Source organism: Dryobates pubescens, chromosome 10, assembly GCF_014839835.1.
Source record: "Dryobates pubescens isolate bDryPub1 chromosome 10, bDryPub1.pri, whole genome shotgun sequence".
Classification (NCBI taxonomy): domain Eukaryota; kingdom Metazoa; phylum Chordata; class Aves; order Piciformes; family Picidae; genus Dryobates; species Dryobates pubescens.
Genome location: NC_071621.1, coordinates 12,095,560 through 12,123,467, shown reverse-complemented (window position 1 = coordinate 12,123,467; position 27,908 = coordinate 12,095,560). Strand labels below are relative to the sequence as shown.

Below are 27,908 nucleotides of genomic sequence, written 5' to 3'. Positions count from 1 at the left end.
TGTAGAAATATTTAAGAAAGGAAAAGAAGAGGAGGCAAGTCATTTAGATTGGGTAGCCTGGCATCTACTACAGACAAAACAATGGAAAATATAACACAGAATTCAATTGTGATGAAGAATATAGGGAAAAACACAGGCCATGCATATTGCTGTTCTGAAAAACAAATCTTTATAAAGAAATAGTTAATCTTTTTTGCTAAGATGGCAGTTTAAGAAGACATTAGATTTAATTTGGTATGATTTTCAATTAAAGAGACAAGTACTTTCCAAACATAAAAAGCATTGTGTACATGTGCTCAAAAACTAACTGGAAGATTTTTAAATCATCAGTATTGGTCAATAACCACTAAATGTTAACATTCCTTCTGAAATTCAACAGCTGATAGTTGGCCTGAAACTGTCCAAGATCCACATTTATGTTACATAAGTAAATATAAAATCATGGATGACTAAACATCCAGATGACTCAGAGAGCATGCAAGTGACAAATACAATGATGAGGATGGAACAGATAAACAGAAGAGCTGGACAGCTACTACATTTGAATGATTCACATCAAATGTGTTTCAGGTTCAAACCCAATGTGTTGTCAAAGGCCAGCCTATACACTTAGGCAAGTGTGACTATACACTTACACATGTTGTGCCCATGAAATGGGACACTGGCAACTGCAAGAAAGAGAGTGAAAATTACTTCAGGAGTGAATCATAGAATGCCAGGTTGGAAGGGACCACAAGGATCACCTGGTCCAACCTTTCTATGTGACAGTGCAGTTTAAATAAGATGGCCCAGCACCCTGTCAAGCTGAATCTTAAAACTGTTCAATGTATGGGAATCCACTACTTTGCTTGGGAGAACATTCCAATCTCTAACTGTTCTCATGGTGAAAAGTTTTCTTCTGGATTCCAATTGGAATCTACCCAGCAGTAACTTTTACCCATTGCCCCTTGTATTTTCCATGTGACTCCTATTAAAAAGGGAGTCTCCATCATGCTGGTAGCCAACCTTTATGTACTGGTTTCCCCTAAGACTTCACAGAATGTTAGGGGCTGGAAGGGACCTTGAAAGATCATCTAGTCCAACCTCCCCGCCAGAGCAGGATGACCTATACCAGACCACACAGGAATGCATCCAGGCATATTTTCATTGTCTCCAGAGAGGGAGACTCCACAGAGATTTGGAAGAGAGCTGTGGGGACCATCTAGTCCAAATTCCCTCCTAAAGGATGGTCACCAAGAGCAGGATCCCATCCATGTAGGTTTTGAAAGTCTCCAGAGGAGACTCTACAATGTCTTTGGGCAGCCTGTTACAGTGCCACCCTCACAAGAATGAAGCTCTTCCTCACAGTCAGGTGAAACCTTCTGTGTTCTAGTTTGTGCATGTCACCCCTTGTCATGTTGCTGGGCACCACTGAAAAGAGCCCATTCCCATCCTCCTGCCCCCTGCCCTTTAGATATCAATAAGTATTGAAAAGATCCCCCCTCAAGCTGCTGTTCTCCACGCTAGAGCCCCAGGTCTCTCAGCCTCTCCTCCTAAGAGAGATGCTCCAATCCCCTCAGCATCTCTGTAGCTATTCATTGGATTCTCTCCAGCAGTTCCTTGTCTCTCCTAACTGAAGAGCCCAGAACTGGACACTACTCCAGATGTGGTCTCAATAGACCATAGTAGAGAGGTAAATGAACCAAATGAGACCTAGTCACTGAGTGAGCTGTGTGCAGCAATTTTGTGAACATGTGAAAGAACCGAGAAAGGACCTCAAAGCTCCTCTTTAAGTAACAGATTGATTTCATAACATAAAGACTTCACCAGAACAGATTGTTTAGCTGCCATTCCTCAATTTAGCCAAGATAAGATGGAAGTAGAAAATACTGAAAGATCCATGTGAATCAAAAGAAGAAAAGGCAACAGTGGCAAAATAGAACTTAATCTGGGATCAGAAAAGAAATACGATAGCAGGGAATTCAAGAAACTTCTTGGAAGGGTAATAAACTGGTCTATAATTTAATTTGAACAAAATCTTAATATCAAGGCATAAATGCAGGATTAATAGATACAGATTGAGTTTAATAATTAAGCATTTACAAGTTCTCCTATTGATCTCAAGTGGCAAGTAAACACTGTAATGACTGGTATATAATACATCCATAGCTAACTAGGTTAGATAGCTAAGAGTTTTGGAGAGCTGCTTTAAATGGGGTTTATTAAATAACATCAAAGAATGCTGGACAAACTGAGCTCAAGCTAGCTTTCAGGGTGATTTTTAGACAATAAAAAGGCACTTTATAAACACATCATCCTCCAAGCACAGTTTTACTGTCAAAGCATTTTGCCTGTAGCAAGCAACACCATTCTTTAAGTGAAGCTGCATCTGTACAGAGTTCAAAGGAATGAAGAGCTGAAAAGTAGACAGAGCTCTGACTCCAACCAAATGAGTGACTGTTTTGGCTTCATAATATATTTTCCAGCCCTAACCTTAATCTAAATCAAATGCCCATCTCTCTGGCTGTTCATGCAATGCAACCACAGCACATGCTTAAGTATAGGAAAATTGCAAGTGCCTAACTATATCAAATTGTACCTCCATGTAGTCTGGAATCTACATCAGGCAGAGGATAATACCTTCTGTTTCAGAAGAAAGAAACTATTCTCCATCACTAATTCAGTTAGAAACTGTTCCACAGATCCAGCCAAACAGCTGCTGGGTATGGAGATCTGGCCAATCAAACAAGACCTTTCCGTTTCTAAACTCAGAATCCTTCTTCCCAGGCAGCACAGCAATGTGATAGATCCTTCACCATGCTATGCTAGCAGGTCTGGCACCTAACAGGTACAGAAACTCTGCTGGCAACGTATTTGGATAGCAGCACACCTCATAGCATTATCTCTGCTGTAACAATCTCACTGTAAATCCACTCTCCAAGGCAGAGCTCCCATGGAACACCGACCCTATCACATCCCGGCAAAAGCCATGAAAGTTTTCCTTGTTTAGCTGCCAGCCAAATGGTCAGTCCTAAAATGGGGAAATTGAACTTTCAAGCAATGTCTCTTCACCACCTTCTCAAACAACACATTTGCAGGTCAGTTACAAGCTGCTTAAAGAGGCAGTGGTTCCATCCATGCCGTCCCTGTCCTTTTAATGTTCCAGCCCTGATCTGCCACTGCTTCTTTCTTTGGCATTCTCACCCCATGAGACACACTTCTGCTGAGCTCACAAGATTTACATAATCTGTGTGTGTGCAAAACTTTGATGTGCATTGTCGTCACTGCCTTAGTGCCTGTATCTCAATATTCGGAAAGGTGGCAACAAGTCAATCAAAAGCTGGTTAATTCGAATGAAAACCAGCTCCTGGTGTTTAATACAGCCTGTTGTATTTTGTTTGTCATTATCTCTCCAGACCAGTGACTCAGCTCTGTAAAACCCTCAGCCTGATCACAGTGTTGACACATGATGCCAAGCCATTCAGATTCCATGGACTTCTATTTATGCCTCCTCTCCTCTTTGAAAAAGCCCAGCACGATAAATGACCAACAGACTATTACATACCATACCTTCATAAAATAATGGAAATGCTGCCTTTTAGACTTAAACAAATGATTCAGCAAATGCTTCACCCCCATGAGGGTGGTGAGACACTGGAACAGGCTGCCCAGGTAGAAGCCTCATCCCTGGAAGCTTTTAAGACCAGGCTGGATGTGGCTCTGAGCAACCTGATCTAGTGTGAGGTGTCCCTGCCCATGTCAGTGGGGTTGGAACTAGATGATTCTTGAGGTCCCTTCCAACCCTAACAATTCTATGATTCTATGATTTTGAAAAATGAACTGTTTCAGCAAAGAACTTCAGAAATGAACCAATGCCTTCTTGTTTCCACTCCGCCTGCCTCAGATGGTTGCCCATCACAGCTGTGTCTGAGCATTTGTCACATAAAAAGTTTTGCCAACAGCAGAGTTGCTCATGGATATCCTGATGTCTATAGGTCCATACATTCGTACAGGCAGGTAAGGCTTGCAATGAGTGGGTTTTAATATCTAAACTGACATCTGTGACATGTCTGGTGCTATGAAGAGCATCCTGAAGCCTTGAACATTTCTCTGAAGCATTTCCATTAACCAATCAGCATATAAAAAACCAGAGTAGATGCCAAGCCACTGTCATGGGACCCAGTCCAAAGCCTATGCACCTGATTGGAAGTCTTTCCAATGATCTCAGGTTTGCTTTGGAGGATGAAAATGGTCATTAAAAAGACGATTTCTACGGTTCTTTTAACTAATGAGACTAGAAGGAAAGTAGCCAAGTTTCTAACACTCGTGAATGGTTATACAGATCAGACCTTCTTTACTCATGATTAAATTATTTACCACTCAAATAGTCCCCATGACATCAAAAAGAGCAAGATATTGTTTAAATGAGGAAAGGTATCTGTAAGAAAATGCAACTATGCAAACAGAGAGGTAAAAAACCCACAACAACAAAACCTGCAAACAGAGCAGGTTAAAGCCCGAACAAGTTCTTGATAAGAACTGTCTAGTTTTTATCAGAATGAAAAACATCTCAGCTTAACTTAGTGAAAGTACAAACATTTTGACTCCCTGATTAATTTTTTTTCTTTTGGGTTAGGTGATACAATTCTCATCTGCAACTTGACAGGATGTAGAAAATAATTACAAATGAAAAGGTTATTCATAATGTTTAAATGAGTTAATTAGTAAACCCCACCAGAGTCACTCATTACAGTAATTAATAATTGATTATACTTGAAATTAAACACAATTTTTCATCAAAATCTAATTAAATATCTGCCTTTTTGCTTGTTGATTAGAACACTGGGTCTGGTAGAGACAATCTTTGCTAAATATGTTTATGCTGAACTGAACCATCGAATTTGATTTCTAATAATTGATAGTTCCTTTAGAAATTAGTAATTATGACCCTTAATTACAGCAGTTCAACCTGATCAGCATTGCTGGCACCTTGCCAGCCATCCGTGGAGCCTGGCAAATGCCACAGAACTCATTTGATTGGAGAAACAAGGATGGGAGAGCACCCAGTGGACCTCCCTTTTAATCAGATTGACTGTGCTCTTAAATAGGAACCTGCTCTTTTTGGAGCTCTGAGAAGGTTTTTGAGTTGGAGAACACAAAGTGGCAAACCAAACTGTTCTCAATCTATCAAACAGCACACACCTCCTCCACCAGGATTAACAGGCGCTGCTATTCTGAGTTATAATGATACTCCTCTGACATGCTGAGATAATATCCAAAGGAACCATGTTCAGAGCATAAGGAGAATACCAGACAAATGAGAAAGGCGAGTCCAAATGTACACAGCAAATGATGAAAATTGATTGCATATTTCATCAAACTGCTGCTGATTTAATGTTGGTTAATTAATCACTCCTGCTCCTCTTACAGGAGACATAAAAAGTGACCAGAGTATGATGCAAGGCAGAAGTGGAAAAGTATCAGTCATTAAAGAAGTGTACATAAAAAGAACACAGTAAAAGCAATCCTTTGTGGTAGTGGTAATTATACTCATGTGAAATGAAAGTAAAAATCTTTCGATCCGGGCTAAGATTTGTAATTCTAACCACAACCTTTTATAGATCATTAGCGTACAGGAACTCACAGGGAAATCAAACAGGCTCATTTGTGCCATGAGAAATGGGCTTTGTTACCCATGATCACACCTGTAAGTTTGCGCCACAGAGAGTTTAAAACAGAAGTCTAAGAATGGACTTTTGTAAGACATTTATAACAAAAGATCCAATCTAACTGAAGAAAAAGTAATGGTAACAGTCCAACTCTACAGGCTGAAAAACAGAATTTTCAATTTTAACAGTTCAATTAATTTTGCAGCAAACACTGGGAATATTTTTGTTTTTTAAATGAATGCTGACAACACTTCTAAACCAAAGAGATTCAGATCAGGAGCAGCTCATGAAAAACTCACAGCTTCTCCACCCAAGGAACAAATTTCCCCGACTCTCCCTACTCAAGAAAGGCTCTGTTATGGCACAATCTAAACTCAGTCTTTCTCCACCCTCCTGGTCACTCTGTGGAGTTCAAAATAGATGGTTAAATGGCTAGGTTGTGCCACCAAAAGATACAATAAAGCCACATTTTTGTGTATCAGGATCTTGGTTCTGACCCTGTCCCATCAAAGTCAAGAGCAGAGAATCCCACAGACCAGGATGTGACTGGGTCTGGACATGGACCTCACTGCCTGTTTTAAGGGGCTCCTTTGGGAAAATCTGGTGGGTTTATGTCACTCCAGGTACACTTAGCAGAATGTAAACAGTCCGTGCCATTGAAGGCACGACTCATGCTTTACTAAGCTCTTCTGGCTCTACGACGTGTTAGGCTCCCTGCCATAGCACTGCAACCACAGTTAAGTCATCAGAAGTCTTATTTCCCCATCACTTTGTACTGCAGTCTTGACCCTCTGCTTCTCAAATGTTAGCTTTGAGGGTGGGTTTTTCAAAGAAACTCAAGAAAAGCAGAAAATAAACAGAAATACGCTTACCTATGAAATACGCCAGCAGGATCACCAGCGTGACTGAGATGACAATAGCACTCAGAGCAGCACATTTCCAGTTACAGTACTTATAGGGCTTCTTCAGATTAAAGGCAGGCCTAGAGAAGGTACTTCTGGGAAGGGGCCTAGGGGGAGGTGAGTACACAGTGCTGGACGTCAAGGGATATCCCGGCGAAGTTGTACAAAAAAGGGGAGAAGTGCCTCCAGGTTTGAAGAGGAAGTGCCTGAGGAAGAAAGACCAACAACAAGTGACTTCTCACACAAGCCAAAGGAGATGTGGGGTAGGAGGATGACGACTGCTACCAGGACGAAGAAAGCAGCTCCTCTCAACACTGGCTATGGACATGGATGGCATGCACAAAAGAGAAGAATAAAAATCAAAGGCAAATCACACAGAGTAAAGAAAAACAAACCAATAAAATCACAGTGCCAACAATGCCACAGAGAACTCTTCAAGGGCAGGAGTCCCCTCTGTGGAAGAGCTGGCGTTAGAGTGAGATGAATACCCCAAGCACAGCTACAACAGACTGGTGGCAGGGGCAGCACCAGGGGCCTGCTCACGTTCCCACAGAAATGCCCTACGGAGACTGAAGAGGAGCATAGGCTGGATTAAAGAGAGGAAGGTGTTGACCAATTCATTGATCACTGCATGAGAGCGGTTTTTTATATGGCATTGGTGAATGGAGATGGGGAGAGCCGAAGCCATTCCATAGCACCCAAATTGTCACAGGGGGGAATATTCACACTGACCCCTCATGGCAAGCTCAAATGTTGGACAATGGCATGGCTAAAAGCATCAAAGGCCAGAATTCCAAGGGCTGTGTATTGCCAAAGGGAAGAGGCATCTGCTTCCAGAAAGCTGTCCAGAACACCTTAGTTTGATGCCTGCTTTCAAAAAGTGTGAATTACTGTCAAAGGCAACAGCATTTCCTGTCCAGTGACACATTGGGAGGCACAGTCTTTAGCCCACTACTACAAATGCAGCCTGAAAGCCAGCCTCTGAGGACCCTGTGTGAGACTCATGAAAGTCAGCACAAAAAGAACCTACTACAGTTCATGAGTTGCTGAAGAGAAATGTCTGAATGGGAGCTCTTTCCATGGGGATTCTAAATGAAAAACCTAATTTGGAGGGACATTGTGAAGTAAAAAGCATTCAAATTCTGGGAATGAGTCTTGGGAAACAGATCTGACTCTTCTATCACCATGCTGATGTAAAGCAAAAATGCAGCTTGTCAGAACAGAGAAAGCCCCAGTGCAGCACCCTCTGCCATGGCTTATGGGGCTAGATTTGCAGCCAGCTTAAACACAATCAGCATGGATCCATGGTAGTCAGGCAAGCCAGTGGATTGTACCAGATGGAGACATGACTCTATTTTCCCCTACAAGTCACTTATGCAGTCACAGGGAGAAATGTCACATGCAGAAATACTGCCATGCAGAAAAGCCACTGATTTGTGAAGTATAAAGTAACACATAATTCTCCAAAATAGGTGTTTGCAGCATTACAGCCTTGGTTTTATTGGTGCTCTGAGTGATGAACACTAGAGGAAGAGACATTATTTCCACTAATGCTCTACATCAAAACATTCATTTTTGCAAACAACCAGATACCATCCTGTATTTTGGAAAGTATTTAGACACAGGTGTATCAGTTCTGTGCAAAAAAGTACCTGCAGTTCAAGTAGAACCACAGAATCATACAATTGCTTTGGTTAGAAAAACTTCTTAGATCATCAAGTCCAACATTCAGAGTGTGTCAGGTACTCTAATCACATCTTCATTTAATGATGGCTACCAAATTAGAAACTGCCAACACAAGGTCAACAGCTTTTGCACTAAATGCCAAGTCAAAAGCTGCTTATAACTTTAAAAGTTACATGATCAAAAGCTAGGCAGAGATGCCAGAATGAGTAGTTAAGTCAAAATCAAAGGCTTGCCTTACAAACACCACCAGGAGACACTTGTAAGATAATGTAGAAAATACCAGTTTAACAATGAAGTAGCAGGCTGCCAGCACAATAATGGTTTAAGATTTTCCAAGGAAATTAAATTAATCTTAGTTTATATGAGACTCCAAATTGCTGTAGGTACTTCTAATGAAATTTCTTTCAAAGCAACAAGGGAAAAAAGAAGGAGAAAAAAAAAAGGCAAATGGCATGCTGTGGCTCACTAGCATATTAATGAATCTGCCATTAATATGTACAGGACACAGTGCTCCAAGCTTCAGAACTCCATTCTGTTAAAGCCATCTTGGAAGAGGCCAGCAATGGTGATGCTCTTAAACATCATTGGAACGACCAAATGCTTTCATGCAAGGATCACATAATGACTGTACAGTAAAGAGGAAGACCACGGAAGTGTCACATACCCATCATTGTAAGCACCGTCATGTCGGGAGGAGGTGAGAATGTCCATCTCAATGAGGTTGTCCTGCAATGTCTCTAGGAATGTCTGCTTTGCTATGTTTCTACATATATATGGAAACATGAATGAAGCCAGTGAGTCATGCATATATGAAGTGGGATCTTATAAACCACAATGGTTATAGTGCAGTTGTGCGTGGAATTAGAATGATGGACCATATATTTATATGTATAAGATGCTACACATATACATATATAGCTTTCAAGAATGCTCACTTCTCTCTCTATACCCCTGGTATATATGCATATACAAACATACAAGCACACACGCCCATGTGCATGTATAAACAAGAGCTGATGTCTTTCTTCATTTCACATTACTTATTGCCAGTGACACAGGAAACCTTCGGAACTGCTGCATTCAAAAGGCTGGTTTTTGATCCAGTACAGCTGTACCCTTGTTATACTCCTGCATTGATGCTCTTGCTACCCTGAAAAGGCACAGCCCATTATCTAAAGCCACTTCAGCCGATACCTTTGTAGAATACCTATGCCTCACACCCTCATGGATTTCCAGCAAAAATCTGCCACTCCTTTGCTTGAATTTCTGGTTTGCATTTGAGAGCTTTTTAGTCACCAGTTTGATGAATTTGTTTTCCTGTGTGGAGCAGTAACTTGCTAGTTAGAAGTTTCAAAAGGCAAGTTTTGTTTAATATCTGTGATATTCAGATAGAAGCTGGAAAAAAGGTTTTGCTATAATCCAGATTCCAATACCAGGGCTGTAGTCTGGATAATACAGGCAATAGACCTGAATGTTAAAAAGCCTGGTTTTGACCCTGAACACAACAGTAGCCTTTTTCAGTATCTGGTCTCCCCAGCATGTACTTTGATGAGTCACTTTTTGGCCTATATATGCTAGACTGTTTTGTACTTTTTGAGGAGAATAGCAGGAACATAAAGAATTAAGTCAGAAGCACAGCTGGGAACAGACTGTGCCTTTCTCACCTTCGGGCTTGTTCCTCAAGACCTGGCAAAAGAATACTCCTCACATGTTTTTTAAAACAAAAAACAGTCCTGATTTTGCCCATGTCTGTTTTCATCATCAAAACTGAATTTAAGTCTGACTGTGAATAAATTCCCTGGCCAGAGCTACCAAAAGGAACATAACAGAATTGTGACACTTTATCGCTTATGAAGGATTTAAGCATTTACAGGACTTAAGTGACACAATGTGAATTCAAATGAGAACTCCCCTGCCAAAGAAAGTGGATGCAGGTAACATGGTACAGCGAGAGAAACCAGGCCTGTCACATTATTCAAGCTGTGATACTGTCTTTTCTAAAACCTCATCAACCTTCATTTTCATTTCTATTTCCTCCTCTTCCTGCTGCTAATGCCAGAACTTCTTCAGCTTAGCTCAAGCCTTTTGGAGGCCCCTGGGCTGCTTTGACAGAACTCTGAATGAAAGTGACTCCTATTCATAACTTTGGAGTAAAGTGGATTCACATGCATGAGCTGTGTGCCATAGCACTTGAGACATCCATCTATCGCCAAGTGTTTGTGGCTTCCTTACATTCCCTGGGAATGCAGGAAAGGTTGGATGTTGAATCCAATGCAGGAAGAAGCAACGTATGTACATGCACTGAGCATTTAATGGGTAAGAGGCAAGGTATCTAGCAACACACCAATCAATAAAAGTTCATCAGTGGTTAAAATCCATGTCAAATTGGTTCCATGAATTTCAGTTGAGTATTGTCAATAAAACAGAAGAGGGGAGGGTTATATAATCTTATAATGTATGTATTTGCAACAGAGATGTCGCTGGGTCACCGAGGTGACTAATGAATGACTGTCCTTCTCACTGAAGGCTGGACAGAGTCTGCTCCCCTGGAGGTTACCTGTGAATAGCTGTCTAGTTACAAACCATGCTCCCTTCTCATCATGAGTTGTAGTAGAATCTGACCATACATGATTATCACATGAAATTTCCTGGGAATAGAAGTCTCCTGAAAGCTGTTGGTTTGTTAACTATGTGTCCATATACTTGGCATGTATTTGCTCCTGAAAGGTCAAATCAGAGGAACACAAAGGAGGCTACAGAAGGAAGAGTGAGGAATAAATATGGGGGGGAACTAACTTACCTGCCAGGAGTGACTGCTGAGCAAAGATCTTCTCACCACAACTTTGCTAATAGATTGCTTTTAAAGCAACAAAAAAAGGGAGCAGACAGGAAAAGAAAGAGGAAAAAGGAGAAATAGAGAAAAGGGAGTAAAGGGAAACTAATGAAAAGGAGAGAGACAAGAGGAGGGGCTCTTCTTGCAATATATAATGTTCTCAGATAGAGGGTATGCCTAGTGCGTCATCTCTGCCTTTGCTTCAAAGTATGGAAGTTTCAGGGCAGTGGCAAACCATCCTAAATTCCCAGCTCTGAATGCTGCCTGGAGTCCAAGGCAGTCAAAATCAAGCCTCTTTAAACTCTGGTGTGCTTAAAAATCTATAACTGTGGGCAGGTTTCACAGCCTGTCACAATCCCTGTTTAAAAGACATCACTTTTTCTTCATGTTTCCTCTCTCTGTTGACTAATATGGGATTTAAAAATAACGGATATTCAACAGAAATACAATTCTGGTTTTGACATGAGATTACTATAATCTCCTCTTGCTAGACTTCAAAGGTCTTAATTCTTGGATTAATGTCTCTTGGCAAGGATTTATTTTATTACATATTGGACATTTTATTCTCTTAGGTGGAGGTCTTTTTTTGGTCCTAAAAAATCTTTGCAGCTTCACGGATCAGGTAGAGCTGGGCATCCAAGCTGGCCAGACAGTTCTGAAACCTAATCTTATATGTCTGCAGAATTCCCATTGAGGGAAATGGAAGTGTTCTCCATGTTGGGAGAGCAGATTGGTCGAGTGGAGATTTGTCACAGATTTACTGATTAACTATGCTGCACAGCTTCTGTGCATTATGACACCATTATAACACATTTGTTTTTCTTAATGTTGTTTAGAGAAGGCACAAAAGCCTGTCAGCTGTGCTGTGTCAATGTGCTTATTTGCTGTTTGGCATCAAAGTGCAGATTCTTTTCCAAGATGTTCTTTGTCTGAAGAGACACTGGCCAAAATGATGCCATTCCAACCACTGTGTCAAAAGCCACAACATCAGTCTTGAAACAACCCATTTTCTACCTAATTAAGAAAATCATTAAATTATGGATCAATTACAAATGTGACTGATTTGTGATGCAAGTGAAATCATCAAATGATGCTGAAAGAGCTTTTCATGCAGGTAGGCCTCCAACATTCCATCTGGTTAACAGGAAGAATGCGACCAACCCACTTGAAGATAGAACAGTTGGCTTCACGTCTTTTAAAACTGTCATCCACAATGATTTTGTGGAGAAGAAACAACAACAGACTTTAAGGCTGGACTCATTTAGAATTTAACAGGAATTCTCCAGGGCTAGCCCAATAATTGTTCTATGAACTCCAGAATTTGTTAAGATAGCATTGCCTCCCCATCTCCCTCTCTGATTGCCATCTGAATTGGACAAACAGGGATATGATACTTTCAGCAAAGAGGTTCTCTCTGTGATATTCCTGCACTGATCCAGCAGCAAGGATGTTCTTTCTCAGCTGTGATGGTGGGTTCTAAAAGACTCCAGTCAGTTGTGAGGATGCCTTGGTTCTATTAAAACAGTATATTGTCTCTTCTCCAGTGAGAAGAGACATGGTTTAGAAAAGGCATAGGGCTACCTCCTGAGTTATAAAGGTAGCTAGAAAGCTGCAGGAATGGGGCCTAAGGATTTGTTAAAATGTTTTTTTATTTTTATTTTCCCCCAAGAAATAGCACATAGAAGTCAATGCTTGGGTATATATGTTCAAGAATTAGTAACACAGTATAAGTACTGAAACTGTTGCCAAATCACGCTTGCAGTACTTGCTTATAATTTTGTCATAATCTTTTGGATTCAGGCTTCTTATTTGGATCTTTTTAATCAGGTATTTACAACAAAATTAATTATCTTTAAATGCCATCAAATGTGATATTGAGGTCTGTTTTGGAAGTTTCAGAGGGCCAGCAGACAGAGCTCATCTTCAAAAAGATCGACAGATGCACTCATTTTTAAGAAACATTTTCTTAGCAGAATCTGGCAAAACTGGGCACATTTTGTTCCAGGACACAGACAGAGCTACCCTGATCTCTATGAGATTCTCAGAGGCAGTGATGCAACAAATTTAGTCCCTGGCTCACTTTTCATTTAGTATATGTTTTTTTGCCGTCTAAAATCTTTTTGTTGGTTTCAGAAGGTAAGACAAATGAAGGAAGAAAGACTTCTCTACAGACTGAAAAAGATATCATGTACAGAGGCTAATGACTCCAGCATCTCCAGTGGTCTCTCAAAAGCAAAGGAAATAGTGAAGCAAAACCTCTGAACATAAACACTGAGTTGTAAGTAGACAGCAAGAATGCACTCACCATCAGAAGGGAGGACTGAGAATGAGGGAGTATAACTTGTTTTCCCAAAACCTATGCAGAACCTATACAGAGCTGTGAACTAGAACAGTGGCCCCTGGTCACGCTCTTCACATGTTGCATGGGTGGAAAATAATGTAAAGGCTAAATGCAAACATCATTAATTGCTTGATGTCTGGCTTTCAAGCGTTTCATGCTTGCTGGAGCAATTGTATAGCAGAGTAAAATGCTGCAGCCAACCTCTACTCATGAGGTGAAACAAGATCAGTCTTTCCTGAACGAGGCACTACAAAAGTATCTGCTTGATGAGGTACAGATAGAAAGCTAAATCTTTTCAAATATTGACTGATTTCAGTATCTTAAATAGGATATTGATCTATCTACCACATAGGAAGAAAAGACATTAAAGGAAAACAAAAGAAAGAAAACCAAGAATATTTTAATCTATGATCCCGATTCCAATTTTAAATGAGGAAAATAATCTTATAAGCAGCTGTTAAAGGCAATATTTTCAGTTTGTGAACAAAGAGCAATTTCCTCTTCTCCTAAACCAAATAAAAAAGACATGAGGAGTAATAAACACAACAGAAAATACTTCAGCCAAACACCAGCTCAGAAACTGAACAACTATACAGATATATTTTCTATACCATCCTTAGCACACACAGGCAGAACATTCCAAAGTCCTGAAGAAAATTACTTACCTAGTCTCCAGTGGGATGTTACTGTTAAGTAACCAGTTGTCCTGAGCATGGGCTGGCTCTTGCGTGCTGGCTGGTTGTTCTCCAGAGAGGGAGTGGTCCGTAGGAGCTGGACTGGGGTTACTGCGTGGAGTAAAATTCCCTCTGTTTAGGGAATTGATGGAGGCTGCATGATGTTGATTTGGGGTGTGAGCATGTGATATTGGAGGTGGTGGAGTTCGAAGTCTCGAATGATTTTGAAGATTTGGAGGATGATCTACAACAGAAGAAAAATTTTGTTTAAGGTTTGAGTTGCTCTGTAGCACACTCATTTCTGGGCAGCCACTCCTAAACAGTAGGAAGGCTGGGATCCAACATTTGCTAAATCAGACTCCAAAGGGTAACACAACCTTGCTCTATATACTGTAGTAACACATGCATTGATCCCCAAGCTGGACAGAAAAATGTTTCAGTTTCATACACAGAAGTTCTGAAAGCTTAAAGCACTTCAAAAAGGCTGCCCTGACAGCCAAGTTAACTCCGACGAACAACTGCAGGTTGCAAACTGTAATCTATCTGTGACACTGATTCACGATAAAGCATGAAAAATCCAACTGGCCCAGCTAGATAACACTTGAGAGCAATTTCATGATGGATATACCGCTCCCAGTGAAGTTTGTTCAGCCTGCTTTGTCAGAGAAGTTCCAATAGTTAAGTCAATGAGAAGACCGAGAATACATTTAATCATAGGCTGAATTTAGGGAAAGCCATAAAATGTGTCAGGGCTATACAATTTCACAAAATCCAATACTTTGTGTTGTTAGAGATGCACTCACATGGAGTAAAAAATGCATGTGGCATAAAAACTGAGGTGTCAGGAAAATGAAACAACATATGGTGAAAAAAGATCAGTGATAGTGATGTACTTTTATTTGAGTAAAACAAGAGTCTGAGGGAAGGAGATTGAGGAGAGCAGCCATTTAGGAAAGAGCAATCTAGTGCTGATTATATTGATATTTTTAATTTTTACATCAAGTAGCCAGGATATTTAATTCACTAGTACCTGAAGGATACTTAAAATTACTGTAGCTGGAGGGGGCCTACGAGAAAGCTCAGGAGGGACTGTTTACAAGAGCATGTAGCAATAGGACAGGGGGAATGGTTTTAAACTAGAGGAAGGTAGATTTAGACCGCACATTAGGAAGAAGTTTTTTACTATGAGGGTGGTGAAACAACAGAATAGGCTGCCCAGGGAGGTGCTGGAAACCCCATCCCTGAAGACATTCAAGGGGCTCGGAGCAACCTGATCTAGTTGGAGGTGTCCTGGCTTGCTGCAGGATGGTTGGACTAGATGACCTTTACAGGTTCCTTCCAAGGAAGTGAAGAAAAAATATTTGATGGAGCTGGAGAGAGAGCCACAGCTCAGCATACTGAACATGAGACACAGGAAGCATTCCCCTCTGATTTTACCAGGTTTATGCTTGTAAGCCATTAAGGTACAACACTTATCTGCTGACTTATGTGAAAAAAAAAAAAAAAGATGTGTATGATATCAATTTAATACTTAGCAGAGACAGTCCTGTACCATGAAAAGCTAACACTCATGTTCTTTAATTAGACAGCTCAGAACTGAATGAACTTTTCACAGTTCTAAATTACAATATAGATGGTGATATAAAAATTTACCTTGATATTTAATGACATTTTTGAAATCTGGATTAAGACATGGATTCAGGAGAGCAACAGAGAAAGCATCTATAGTGTCTCTGCAATCTCTTGGATATTTAGACATATAAGATAAAATACAAAGATGTGCAAGATACATTCTATCCTTTCTCTCCTTCATCATGTATTTACACACACTACCTTACCATTTACCGTAGTGGATTATACCAAAACCTTAGGGTGGTTAAAGGGTTCTAGCAAAAAAACCCCAGGTGTTAATTATGAAGGTGTCACTGTTCCACCTCTACTGCATTTGTTAGGTTAGACAGGGGGTATATATTCCATTGGGAGAACTGATTGCCTTTATAATCCCAACCCCTTTTACCCTATACTCTGAGAAAGGTCAGAGGAACATCTTCAAAGTGATGTTTTCTCTCTTGTGTATCAGTACAAAGGGGAAAAAAAAGATTAAAAATACAGGTCCTTCCTGGCCATCTGTATCTGGTAGGTGAGTTTGCCTATTTCCCTGTGGTGAGACCTCACCTGCAGTACTGTGTCCAGGCCTGGAGTCCTCAGAACAAGAAGGTCATGGACCTGTTTGAGTGGGTCCAGAGAAGGGCCACAAAAGTGATGAGAGTGCTGGAATCCCTCTTCTGTGAGGCCAGGCTGAGAGAACTGGGGTTGTTCAGCCTGGAGAAGAGAAGGCTCTGGCAAGAACTTTAGGGACATGGTTTAGTGATGACCTTGCAGTGCTGGGCTGAAGGTTGGCTCAACAATATTCTGTGATTCTTTGCTATTCTGGGACCTTATTGTGGTCTTTCAGTACTTAAAGGGGGCCTATAAGAAAGATGGAGACAGACCTTTAAGCAGGGCCTATTTTGACACACAGGGGGTGATGGTTTTAAACTAAAAAAAGGGAAATTCAGACTAGACAGATGGGAGAAATTTTTGACAATCAGGGTGGTGAGACACTCCACAGGTTACCCAGAGAGGTGGTAGATGCCCCATCCCTTGAAACACTCCAGGTCAGGTTGCATGTTGCTCTGGGCAACAGGATCTAGTTGAAGATGTCCCCACTCACTGAAGGGAGTTGGACTAGGTGACCTTTAAAGGTCCTTTCCAACTCAAACTGTTCTGTGATTCTATGATTATTCCCAGGAATCAAATGGAGTGTTCAGGAGTCTGTCTTAGCCTACTCATCCAAAATTAATAACACTATAGGGACTCTGATCTAACACTATTTAGCTTTCTATACGTCAGTCAGCAAACTAAAGGGAAGGAGAGAGAGAAGACCATGGACTGCATGGATGAAGAATGTCAGAACTAAATCATCTGTGGCCTGATCTTTGCAGCACCAGGTGAATTAAGGCATCCAATCATCCTTGGACTGGATATTATTGGGGACTGCCAGTGAAATGAAGCCCTGATCACAGAGGCAATATAAACAAGAGTGGAAAAAACCTACTGCTAGCTTAGGTGAGTTGGTGACTCTTTTTCACACTCAACAGACAGCAGCCATGACTCCTTGGCTTGGTCTTGATTGCTGAGAGGCAAAAGGAAGTCACAGAAGGCACCAAAATCTGCAGTCTCAGGACAAGACCAATGCAGCAATTCCAGGATGAGGGGGATGAACATAAATAGGGCATTTCCAGGTTTTAGGACTGTCAATCTATTACAAGAACTTTATTCTTCCCAGAGAAAATTACTTGTGTAATAAGGACATCCTACCAAAGGTTTTCCAACACCAGTTATTTCACTTTTATTACACCTGATGTCTGAGATAAATACTTGACACAAACAGGAAAGGGCAAAAGGGTAAATCCCGAAATATGCAAGAGGTGCTTTGTGAAGATCTCCTGGATATCAGTTGACTTTCCCTATTGGAGACTCCATTTTCACACTCTGAATCAGAGTCTGTTTCCAAAGATCTGTTATGCAAATTTCAATTTACATCCTATTATTACAGACACATTACAGATGCTCTTATGGATAATGCTTTCAAATCAAGTAAAAATGTGTCATTTTGATTCTCTATTTGCATACCCTCTGTGATTTCTTTGCTAAGTAAAGACAGCACATCTATCTTATTCTCCTCTATGTGATTTTTCACAGGATTTTATAGCTTGCATTTTTTCTTTTTTTTCTGAGATGGAAGCAGTTTTTCCAAACAGCATATTTTTAATTTCATTCATATACAAATTCTGAACACTTATGGCATGTCTGAGCATTACTGAATTACTTTGACTAGGATTAGCAACTATTTCCCTTGCCCTACCTTTTTTTTTTTTTTTTAACTTCTTCTTAAGTTAAAGAATATTTAAATAAAAAGGTGTAGATGAAAGAAGAAGCTATGAAATGTTCCACTGAAAATTAGTGCAGCTGTGCGTGACTTTCCTGATGCGACAAAACTGTTGAGGTTCTTACCTTCAGTGGTCGCAGGACAAGGGAAGCCCAAGAAGCCAATTCTTTCTTGATTTCCTAAAATTACAACTGTCTCCTCCTTTGCACATGCTCTTTTTAACTTGTTCAGCAATGTTTGAGTGGTATAAAGTGTGTGGTCATATTTCCTCCCAAGAAGTGGAACCTTCATGCTGGCTGCATGTAGGTGTGTGGATCTTAGACAGTAGGAAGATGCTCTGATTCTCCTGCAATGTGTGAAATATAAACCTTGTATATTTATAGCTGATTAGGCAGAACTGAGGTTTTGCAGATCCCACCACATAGCCTGGATACAGGGAAAACCAGCAACAGCTTTCTACAGCTGAAAATGAACCTATATTTGGACAACAGCATCACAGGAATTCAGAAGACTCTATATAGGGTGGGACACAATGGCCTCTACACTAGGTTCCCCAGGATGGATAACTGCAAGTATTTGTAAGTTATCTTGGTTTACTCAAAGAGAGAGAATTTTCCACATTTTCCTTCTCAGTTTTCCTCCTTGGTTTCCATGACATGGAGCTTATGACAGAATCATAGCATTGCTTTGGTTGAAAAAGACCTTTAAGATCATCAAGCCCAACTATTACCTAACCCTACCAAATCTGGTGCTAAACAATGTCCTTACCTCTCTACTTGGAATGAAAAACCCAACATATTCTATTCAGAAGGACCAGCCCTCCACCCCTCCAAATTCCTAACAGTCTCCAGAGTTAAATAGCACATTTTTGCCTTGAAAAGACCTGTCAATACCAAAGGAACCCTCTCAGTCTTAGACACCAGGTGTCAATGAAGCAGACTCACAGAGATAAAGTTCAACATTTCTGGAAGATGGGCTGGCAATGTGGAAGTCCAAATAGCTTAGAACTTAATGAGCACCTCTTTAGGCTTCATTTTCTCTAATGGGTCTCCAAAGGGCATCAAATGTGAAACATATCAGTATTCAAATGTAATGAAACATTGAAAATCTGATTGCAAAGAACACCAATAGAAATCAAGTTCCCTTTGTGTTACTTCCTTTGTTTGTTGTTTAACATTAAAATGTCATTGACTAACACTGGCTTGGTAACACAGATAAAGCAGAGCTGAAAGATAACTCAGTTAATGAGGCTTGTACTTGGCACATATTAGAGAGCCTTGACAGAATCCTGTGAATGAAGAATTGAATAAATGGGAACCATAAAAAGATTACCAATGAGGAGCTAATATGACAACATTTGAATAAAAGGTCTGAATCCCATGTTCCTTTTCTTTCCCTTAATCTGTAATGAGTAGTACTGTTTTGAAATTAGTCTCTGTAACAATTACACTTTCTGATTCATTAGGTTTTGGGATTCTGTTCAGGGCAAATGTGCTAACCTCAGAGTGAAAAATGTGTTCTCATTTTTTTTTTTTTTCTTCCCCAGCTTCTCCTGTTCTTCTAAACATTTGTCATTTCTATGTCTGCTCATATTCAGACAGCCTGATGCCTGACTGGTGTCTGGGTTGGGTACATAAAATATTTTGCTTTACTCACTGTATACAATGCCAGGTGGAATGAATCACTCATTGCTCTCTTGAACTTAAAACTCCACAGTAGCTTTGATGACTAACTTGGTAGTGTGACTTTGAGCACTCATGCTTATTCCCACACACTGAGCAATCCTCCCCATTCCAGAGGAAAAAATCTTTTTAAAAATCATGAACTCTGCATTCAACTGTCAGAACAGCTAGCAGCCTTGCTTCAGCTCCAGGCCCATGTTTCAATCTGCTGCTCGCAACACTTACACCATTAGACAGCTAAAATCACCTTCGTAGGGTAGGCTCCCTTCTCACTTTGACTGCCACTGGGTATGGAAGTTGGGATGCCTTCAGTCATTAATCTGATGAGCCACCTAAGGTCAGGTGGACTATGAAAGACTCAGGTAGGTTTTCTCCAGTACCCTTGCAGGGGGCACAGACAGTTTGATGTTCAAAGTGAGACAGCTTGCCTGAAACAGGTTCCCTATCAAACACAAGTCAAGCCAACAATGGCATGTGCAAAATGACAAGCAAGCAAAACATTTAACCCTTAAGTTGACAGATAATGAAAAGATATGAGGAGCAAAATCAGAATGGGAGAAGTTGTATGCTCATAGGATAGACTGGTGACTTTGATGACAACAAGGATCACCCACAGACCAGGATCTTCTCCCCATCTGCACCACCGTGAAAGTGCAACGTGCAAAGGTGGCAGCTCTGTCAAACCAAGCAGGACTATTAGTGATATTCTGCAATCTGGAGGAGAATTTTCTCCTTCAGGGACTGTGTTATAACAGGCTTTTTTGACATGGGACACTCAGGCAGTCTAATGAGGAAGCCATGTCACAGGATAGTGACAGAAATGGAGTGAAACAGATCATTCAGTATTCTGATGATTTTTCTGTGCAGAGATGTCTGTTTTCCCTCACTGACACCTAAAACCTGGAATGAGTGGTACAATTTGAGTGATTAAATCTCTCCTTAAGAAGTAGATCCACTGAATTTGACATAAGACTAGTTTCTCCTACCATCGAGAGGAGTGTTTGTACCATGCTGTGAAATACATGTTTTTCTCTAGCAACATATTGTGCAGCTGGTTTTTTGAAATGCTAAGCCACAAAACGACACTGAATCATAAAAGAAAACAGAGGACTGAGGTATAATTTCCATTAAGTAACAAAACAACAATAGGAAAGCTACCTTGTGGTGTTTTTTTTCTCTATTGTATTTTAAGCAACAGCATAATAGAGAGCTGCTGTTCCATCAGAGACTCTCACCAGAGAATCACCATGCAGTTAAAATCAGCAGTGTCTATGTCCTCATTATGGAGAGTATTCTGGTTCAGAGTCTTCTCAAAGCTGAGCTCTTTGAATCTCAGTCTTCACAGCCTTGTATCTCACTGGTACTTTATAATGCTATGTGCATAGACATGCAGCCAACTATGTTTTATGGATGATCAAACCTTAAGAAAAGCCTTCCTGTGCACACCTGCATTGTAAATTTGGTGCAGCCTTTTGTTCAGAAAAATCCTAGAAGCTCAGGAAACCATTTAGCAAAAGAAAATGGCTAGACCAATGTAAACAGGTTTGAGTGCTCCTCTAAATGCACAGCTTGGACACTGAATCTGTAAAAACTACTGTGATCACAAGCAGATACCAAAAAAAGATGCAGAACATAAAAAGCTGTAACAAATGCTCATGACAACACTACCTACAGTGTCCCTCTGAATGTCTCCAGCCACTATCCATATCTATTTTGGACATTGCTGATAAAGCTACATATACCAGGACCAGTAAAAAAAAACATTGTTACTATCAAAACCTAAACTTGAAGTCCAGCTGTGTACAATCATAGAATGGTTTGGGTTGGAAAGGATCTTAAAGGTCATCTAGTCAACCCCTGCTGCATTGAGCAGGGACATCTTCAACTAGAGCAGATTACTTAGAGACCCATCCAACCTGACCTGGAATGTTTCCAGGGAGAGGGCATCTACCACCTCTCTGGGCAGTCTATGTCAATGTTTTACCACCATCAATGTAAAACATCATGCTTGTATCTAGTCTATATCTTCCCTCTCTCAGTTTAAAATCACATCATCACTCCTTGTACTATTGTAACAGACTCTGCTAAAAAGACTGTCCCCATCTTTCTTGTAGGCTCACTTTTAAGTACTGAAATGTGTCCCCAGAACCTACTCTTCTGTAGGCTGAACAACCTCAACTCTCTCAGTCTGTCCTCACAGCAGAGTGGTTCCAGCCCTCTGATAATTTTTACCTCCTTCTCTAAACCTGCTCCAACAGGTCCATATTTTTCCTCTGTCGAGGACTCCAGAATTGGACACGTGAAACCATACTTCATTTTGTAAACAGACTGTGGAAACAGAGTACCTAGAAACCAAACAGCAGATGAAATGGCAAAATGGCACCTTGCTATTACCTGACAAGTCTAGGCTTTACAAACTACAAGGGCTTCTGAAGCACACCTAAGTAACGTTATTTGTTTAGCTGAATGATCTAAGAAAATAGGCCCAGCTGGATTGTACATGGCCACTTTTAGGATTAGTTGAAGGTACTCTCTGGCTGCACAGATTAACACTTCATTTGCTTTACAGGAAACAACAGCTACACCAGATCAAGTCCAAACAAGCCACCCTCACTGTATTTTTCTCATCAAATGTGTATATTACATGCAAACTTTCCTCTCAAGTGCCAAAGTGCCTTTGCAAAAGCAAAATATTGACTTTGGGGTTTGAAATCAATTTTTTGTTTGATGCTAGGCTGTCAAGCTTTGGCTGTATGTAGTCGATGAGAGCTCTGGGTGGTTGTTTTTCCATCAGTATGCATCTGATTCAATTGAATGCCCTACAAGTAATGCTTTTTAAAAGGTCCAGGTTACTGTCAGCGGACGGTATGCAGATTTCTAACCCATTGTGTTCGTTCCTTAACTTAATAAAAGCGAATCACAGACTAATAAAATCAAGACAGATTATTACTATTTAGACTCTGACAATTTATAAAGAATCATCGCCTTAAACAGGGAGGAAAGTGGGGGGGAAAAGTTTATAATGTCTGGCAAAGCGTAAATGAGTTACTTAACTTTAACATACTTAAGTTCTTAAATAAGTTACTGGAAACATGAGAAAGTAGCCTGTACACTGCCCAACTAAGCAAATTTTCTTGCAGCCCCAGAGACTGGATTTTCTGTTGGTCTTACTAAAAATGAACACCTTTAACTACCCTGACACTATACACTGGAGGCAATGGTAGCCTTTGAAGTCTCAAACTGTTGAACTGCTGGCCCTTCTGGTTTAGTCATATAAGCAAATAAAAATTATACTTTTTTTTATATATATATATATACAAAAATATAAAATTACATACACACATACAGCTCCTTGACTTTCAGATATACCCCAAACATAAAAATTGACCATGAGCCTCACCACTCTGTTGAGATATTGAAGTCACCACGTTGTACCCTCAGCCCCTCAGCTCTGGGTTCTCATGTCTGCAAAGTCATAATTACAACTCTCAATCCTCCAGAGGATGCTCACATCACTTTACTGTGCCATTCTGACAGCACTGATGGTTTCTATATGCTCCCTTCCAGCTAAGTGACTGAAGAAAACTCACCTTTGCTGCATCTTAATGAGGGACAGCACCTTAATTGTAGGCAAGAAAACCCACTGTCTTGAGTGAAGGATGGTACAACCGTGATCTGATTTTGAGTTGCTACAAATCACACTCATCAAATAGTTCTAAACACGTTTGCCTACAACTGCAGCTTGACATATGAAGAACTGGGAGCCTGCTGCTCTCTTTTTTTCTGAGTAAGAGGTGTAGGAAGTCAGTACTTAGAATCACAGAATCATAGAATTGTTAGGGTTGGAAGGGACCTCAAGAATCATCTAGTTCCAATCCCCCCTGCCATGGGCCGGGATACCTCACACTAGATCAGGTTGCTCAGAGCCCCATCCAGCCTGGCCTTAAAAACCTCCAGGGATGAGGATTCTACCACCTCTATGGGCAACCTGTTCCAGTGTCTTACCACCCTCATGGTGAACAACTTCTTCCTAACATCCAATCTGATGTACTTCTGAAAACGTGTGACTCTCTTTAACTGACAAAAGGTGTATTCAGTTCCTCCTGGTTTATATGTTGAAGTGCATGCTATATAAAACCCTACACCTCATCTGCAGCCAGCCACACTATCCCAGTGGCTGGGAATTTAGCATTTGTCTATGCCACTTGGTAGATTACCACTCACAAGTCTCCTTTTAGTGGAGCCCAACTTGCACAGGCTCAGCAAAAGTGGCTGGGTGCCACCCTTCCTGCACAAAAGGCCTGGAGAAATGGAAATAACCATCAGATTTTCTGTTACCCCAACATGTCAGAAACATAATTGTTATTACACCTAAGGTTATCCCTCTTGAAAGCCATTCAAGAAATGTGGCGCCTCTCTGATGCCTGCAGTTTATTGACTGAGGCACTGAGGAACTCTTGTACAGAGAGAGTTTAACTGGTTTCCCTGCATATGCTGTCTCCTGTGTCTGTTGGGTGGTTCTTCTATACAGTAACATCTGGAGACAAATAGATAAACAAACAGAAAACCACACAGTTCAGCCTTGTCCAAACCAGACACGATTAGCTGGTGTAGTTACACTGCCAAATTTCTGGCTTGTTTGTGTAAAGCCATTCCCCAAACTAAAGTACATCTGCAAAAGTTACCTTTGACTGTGTAACAGCAAATAAACACAGGATTTTGCAGCAGAGCTCTGTCAAATATTGTTGGCTAATTTATTTATTTTATTTCATATACCTGTATTGGAAAAGCTTTGAAATACAGACATCATCTTTGCCTGTTTCTCCCTAAAACCAAAAGGAACACTTTCTATATTTTGCTTATGCCCTTCAAAAAAGCTTATCTAAACTGCAGTGCTGTTGTGACTTAGCTGTACACAAACAAAGAGGACTGACAGATCCCCAACTCCAGCAGCAAAGCTGACTATTCATAGGAGCTGAGGAAATAGTCTGGTTTATAGAATTTTTACAATGCTGTTAGCAGCAATGATCCAGAGAATGTCCTATTGCAAATATGACGAATTTCCATGCAGCTCAACCGCACAACAGGAGCAGGTAAGCAGACTCTTAGTGCTCAGGGTGTAAGATAATATGCTGCAAAGCAGTTTAAAATTTACTGTACTTAGTGTTAACTTGCAGACTCTGGGTCTGGGTTCTGACCTCTGAGGGGCAGAGCCACCAGGATGTTGCACAGCACAGACATCCAAGGGAGGGGTTTGCCCTTTTTCATTTGTACATGTCCCAGGGTTGTGAATGAATCAGTCTCTGGAAATGCACAATTCCATTATTTCACAGCAAAGTGCTTATGGAATGTGACATGATGTGGTGTAGCACAATGCCAACAAGCACTAATGATTTTAATTATTCACTCTAGAGACATAAACAGAGAAATTGCATGTTGGCAGCAACTGAAATAAACTATTTCAAGTCTTCAGTGGCAAACACAGATTTTTACATCACTTAAATCCCCTTCTGTACCTGCTGCCACCCAGGTGCCACCACCAGACAGAGGCACTGCATAGTAGAAATATAGTTCACCTTTTTTTCATGTGTTTCTTTCCTCCTCACCCTCCATAGCCTTTTTTTTTCCCCCTGCCTTTAAAATTTAACAAAGCCATTCCTGTTAAACACCTCCAAAGTGCAACATAAACTGGTGACAATTCCATCTGACAGCTGCGACTGACGTGATGCCTGTCACAGTGATTAATACCTATACCCCCCCAGCCCAGCCCCTGTGTGTACAAAAGCTGACTGCCTTCCTTTGGTGAAAACCATGGGTGCAGTTAAGTGTGAAATCTCTCTGCACAGGTGGAAAACCTTACTCCCTTTGGCACAGGAATCAGATTAGTGAAAGCTGGGCTCCGTGACCTTTCCCTTCAGGTTCTCTTTGACATTCTTGGAAGCATGATGGCAAAAGGCTGCACTCCAAATAATTCTGAAACACACATAAAACTTTTTTATTTTTACTAACACTTGAAGAGGCTACTAAAAGAAAATCAAAACTATGAATCTGTCAAGATATTCCTCAGCAATGGTGCAATTTGTTCAACAAAAGTACCATGATGGAAGGGCCGTGTCTTCTCTCTGGTGTGTCTGTTCGTCTCTCTGTTCCTAACGCCTCTGCCCCTAAATATCTCAGCACTAATTAATACAGTCCCTCTGGCAATGCACTTCTGAGAGGAAACATTCACCATGAGCCTCATTTATGGTGAGTCTCATTTAGCACATTCTTCTTTTTTTTATTTTTTCCTATGTTTTATGATGCAAATCTCTATCATGCAACATATATCAACAAAACTATAAATACCCCCACACCTAAATACTAATAAAGACACCTAAGTACTAATAAAGACATTTATAGATGTGCTGATGCTAATTTTTTACCCTATTATTCTAAAAGTACCTTAGTACATCTCTGCCTTGTTACAAATGAGGCCTCACCTTGAATACTGTGCTTGGTTTTGGGCCCCTCACTACAAAAAGGACATTGAGATGTTGGAGTGTGTCCAAAGAAGGGCAATGAAACTGGTGAAGGGCCTGGAGAACAAGTCTCATGAGGAGTGGCTGAGGGAACTGGGACTGTTCAGCTTGGAGAAGAGGAAGGTATGGGGAGATCTCATTGCTCTCTACAAGTCAGAATCACAGAATCACCAAGGTTGGAAGAGACCTCAAAGATCATCAAGTCCAACCTGTCACCACAGACCACATGACTAAAGTCCCTGAAAGGAGGTTGGAGTGAGGTGGGGATCATTTTCTCCTCCCTAGTATCATAGATAGAACAAGAGGAAATGGCCTGAAATTGTGCCAGGGGAGGTTTAAGTTGGATATCAGGGAAACTTATTTCCTCAAAGAGTGGGCAGGCTTTGGAATAGGCTGCCCAGGGAGGTGGTTGAGTCACCATCCCTGGAGTTGTTTAAGAAATGTGTGGACATGGCATTTTGGTATATGATTTAATGGCCATGGTAGTCTTGTGCTGATGGTTGGACTTGATGATCGAAACAATTCTGTGATTCTATGATTCCATATGCATAGCATGATAGGAAAGATGTTGAGTTGCTGGAACATGTCCAGAGAAGGGCAACAAAGCTGCTGATGGGTTTGGAGTACATGCCCTATGAGAAGAGGCTGAGGGAGCTGGGGTTCCTTAGCCTGGAGAAGATGCTCAGGGGAGACCTTATTGCCATCTACAACTACCTGAAGGAAGGTTGTAGCCAGGTGGGGTTGGTCTTTTCTCCCAGATAACCTGTGACAGAACAAGAGGACACAGTCGCAAGCTGTGCCAGGGAAGGTTTAGGCTGGATGTGAGGAAGAAATTCTTCACAGAAAGAGAGACTGGCCATGGGAATGGGATGCCCAGGGAGGAGGTGGAGTCACCATCACTGGAAGTGTTTAAAAAGAAACTGGATGAAGCACTTGGTGCCATGGTTTAGTTGATTGGTGCCATGATTTAGCTGATTAGTCTCGAGAGCAGACTTCATCTTACTCAAAGAAACTAACTTAGAAGGTTCCTTGGGAAACAGCTCTTAAAAACAAAGGGGTCCAGGAGGGCTGGACCTGCTTCAAGAAAGAACTCTTGAAGGCGCAGGAACAGGCTGTGCCAATGTGCTGGAAGATGAGCCGCTGGGGCAGACGGCCAGCCTGGATGGGTAATGAACTTCTAAAGGAATTAAGGGAAAAAAAGAGTGTATACTATCTTTGGAAGAAAGGTGAGGTAACCCATAGAATGTTTAAGGATGTTGCTAGGCCATGTAGGAAAAAAATTAGAAAGGCAAAAGCCCATTTAGAGCTCAGACTGGCCTCTGCTGTGAAGGACAACAAAAAAACCTTCTATAAATATATTAATAGCAAGAGGAGGGGCAAGGACAACCTCCATTCCTTAGTGGACACAGATGGAAACATGGTAATAAAAGATGAGAAAAAGGCAGAGGTACTTAATGCCTTCTTTGCCTCAAATTTTAATAGCAGGACAGGTTATCTTCCAGACAACTGGCCTCCTGAGCTGGCAGATGGAGGCAGGGAGCAGCATAGTTCCCCTGTGATCCAGGAGGAAGGAGTTAGAGATCTCCTTAGCTGCTTGGATCCCCACAAGTCCATGGGACTGGATGGGATCCATCCTAGGGTGCTGAGAGAGCTGGCAGATGAGCTGGCCAAGCTGCTCTCCATCATTTTCCAG

At 41.0% G+C, this 27,908-nt stretch overlaps 1 protein-coding gene across 1 annotated transcript in view; it reads right to left on the bottom strand.

The window, feature by feature from the left end:
* The window catches only part of TENM4 (teneurin transmembrane protein 4), a 901,855-nt gene that overhangs the window by 243,700 nt on the left and 630,247 nt on the right, over positions 1–27,908 (bottom strand). Inside the window, exons 8-10 of the mRNA XM_054164697.1 lie at positions 14,076–14,328; positions 8,901–8,999; positions 6,521–6,756 (exon numbers count right to left, since the gene is read on the bottom strand). Of these exons, the coding sequence (XP_054020672.1) occupies positions 6,521–6,756; positions 8,901–8,999; positions 14,076–14,328 (588 nt within the window). The remainder of the gene's footprint in view (positions 1–6,520; positions 6,757–8,900; positions 9,000–14,075; positions 14,329–27,908) is intronic.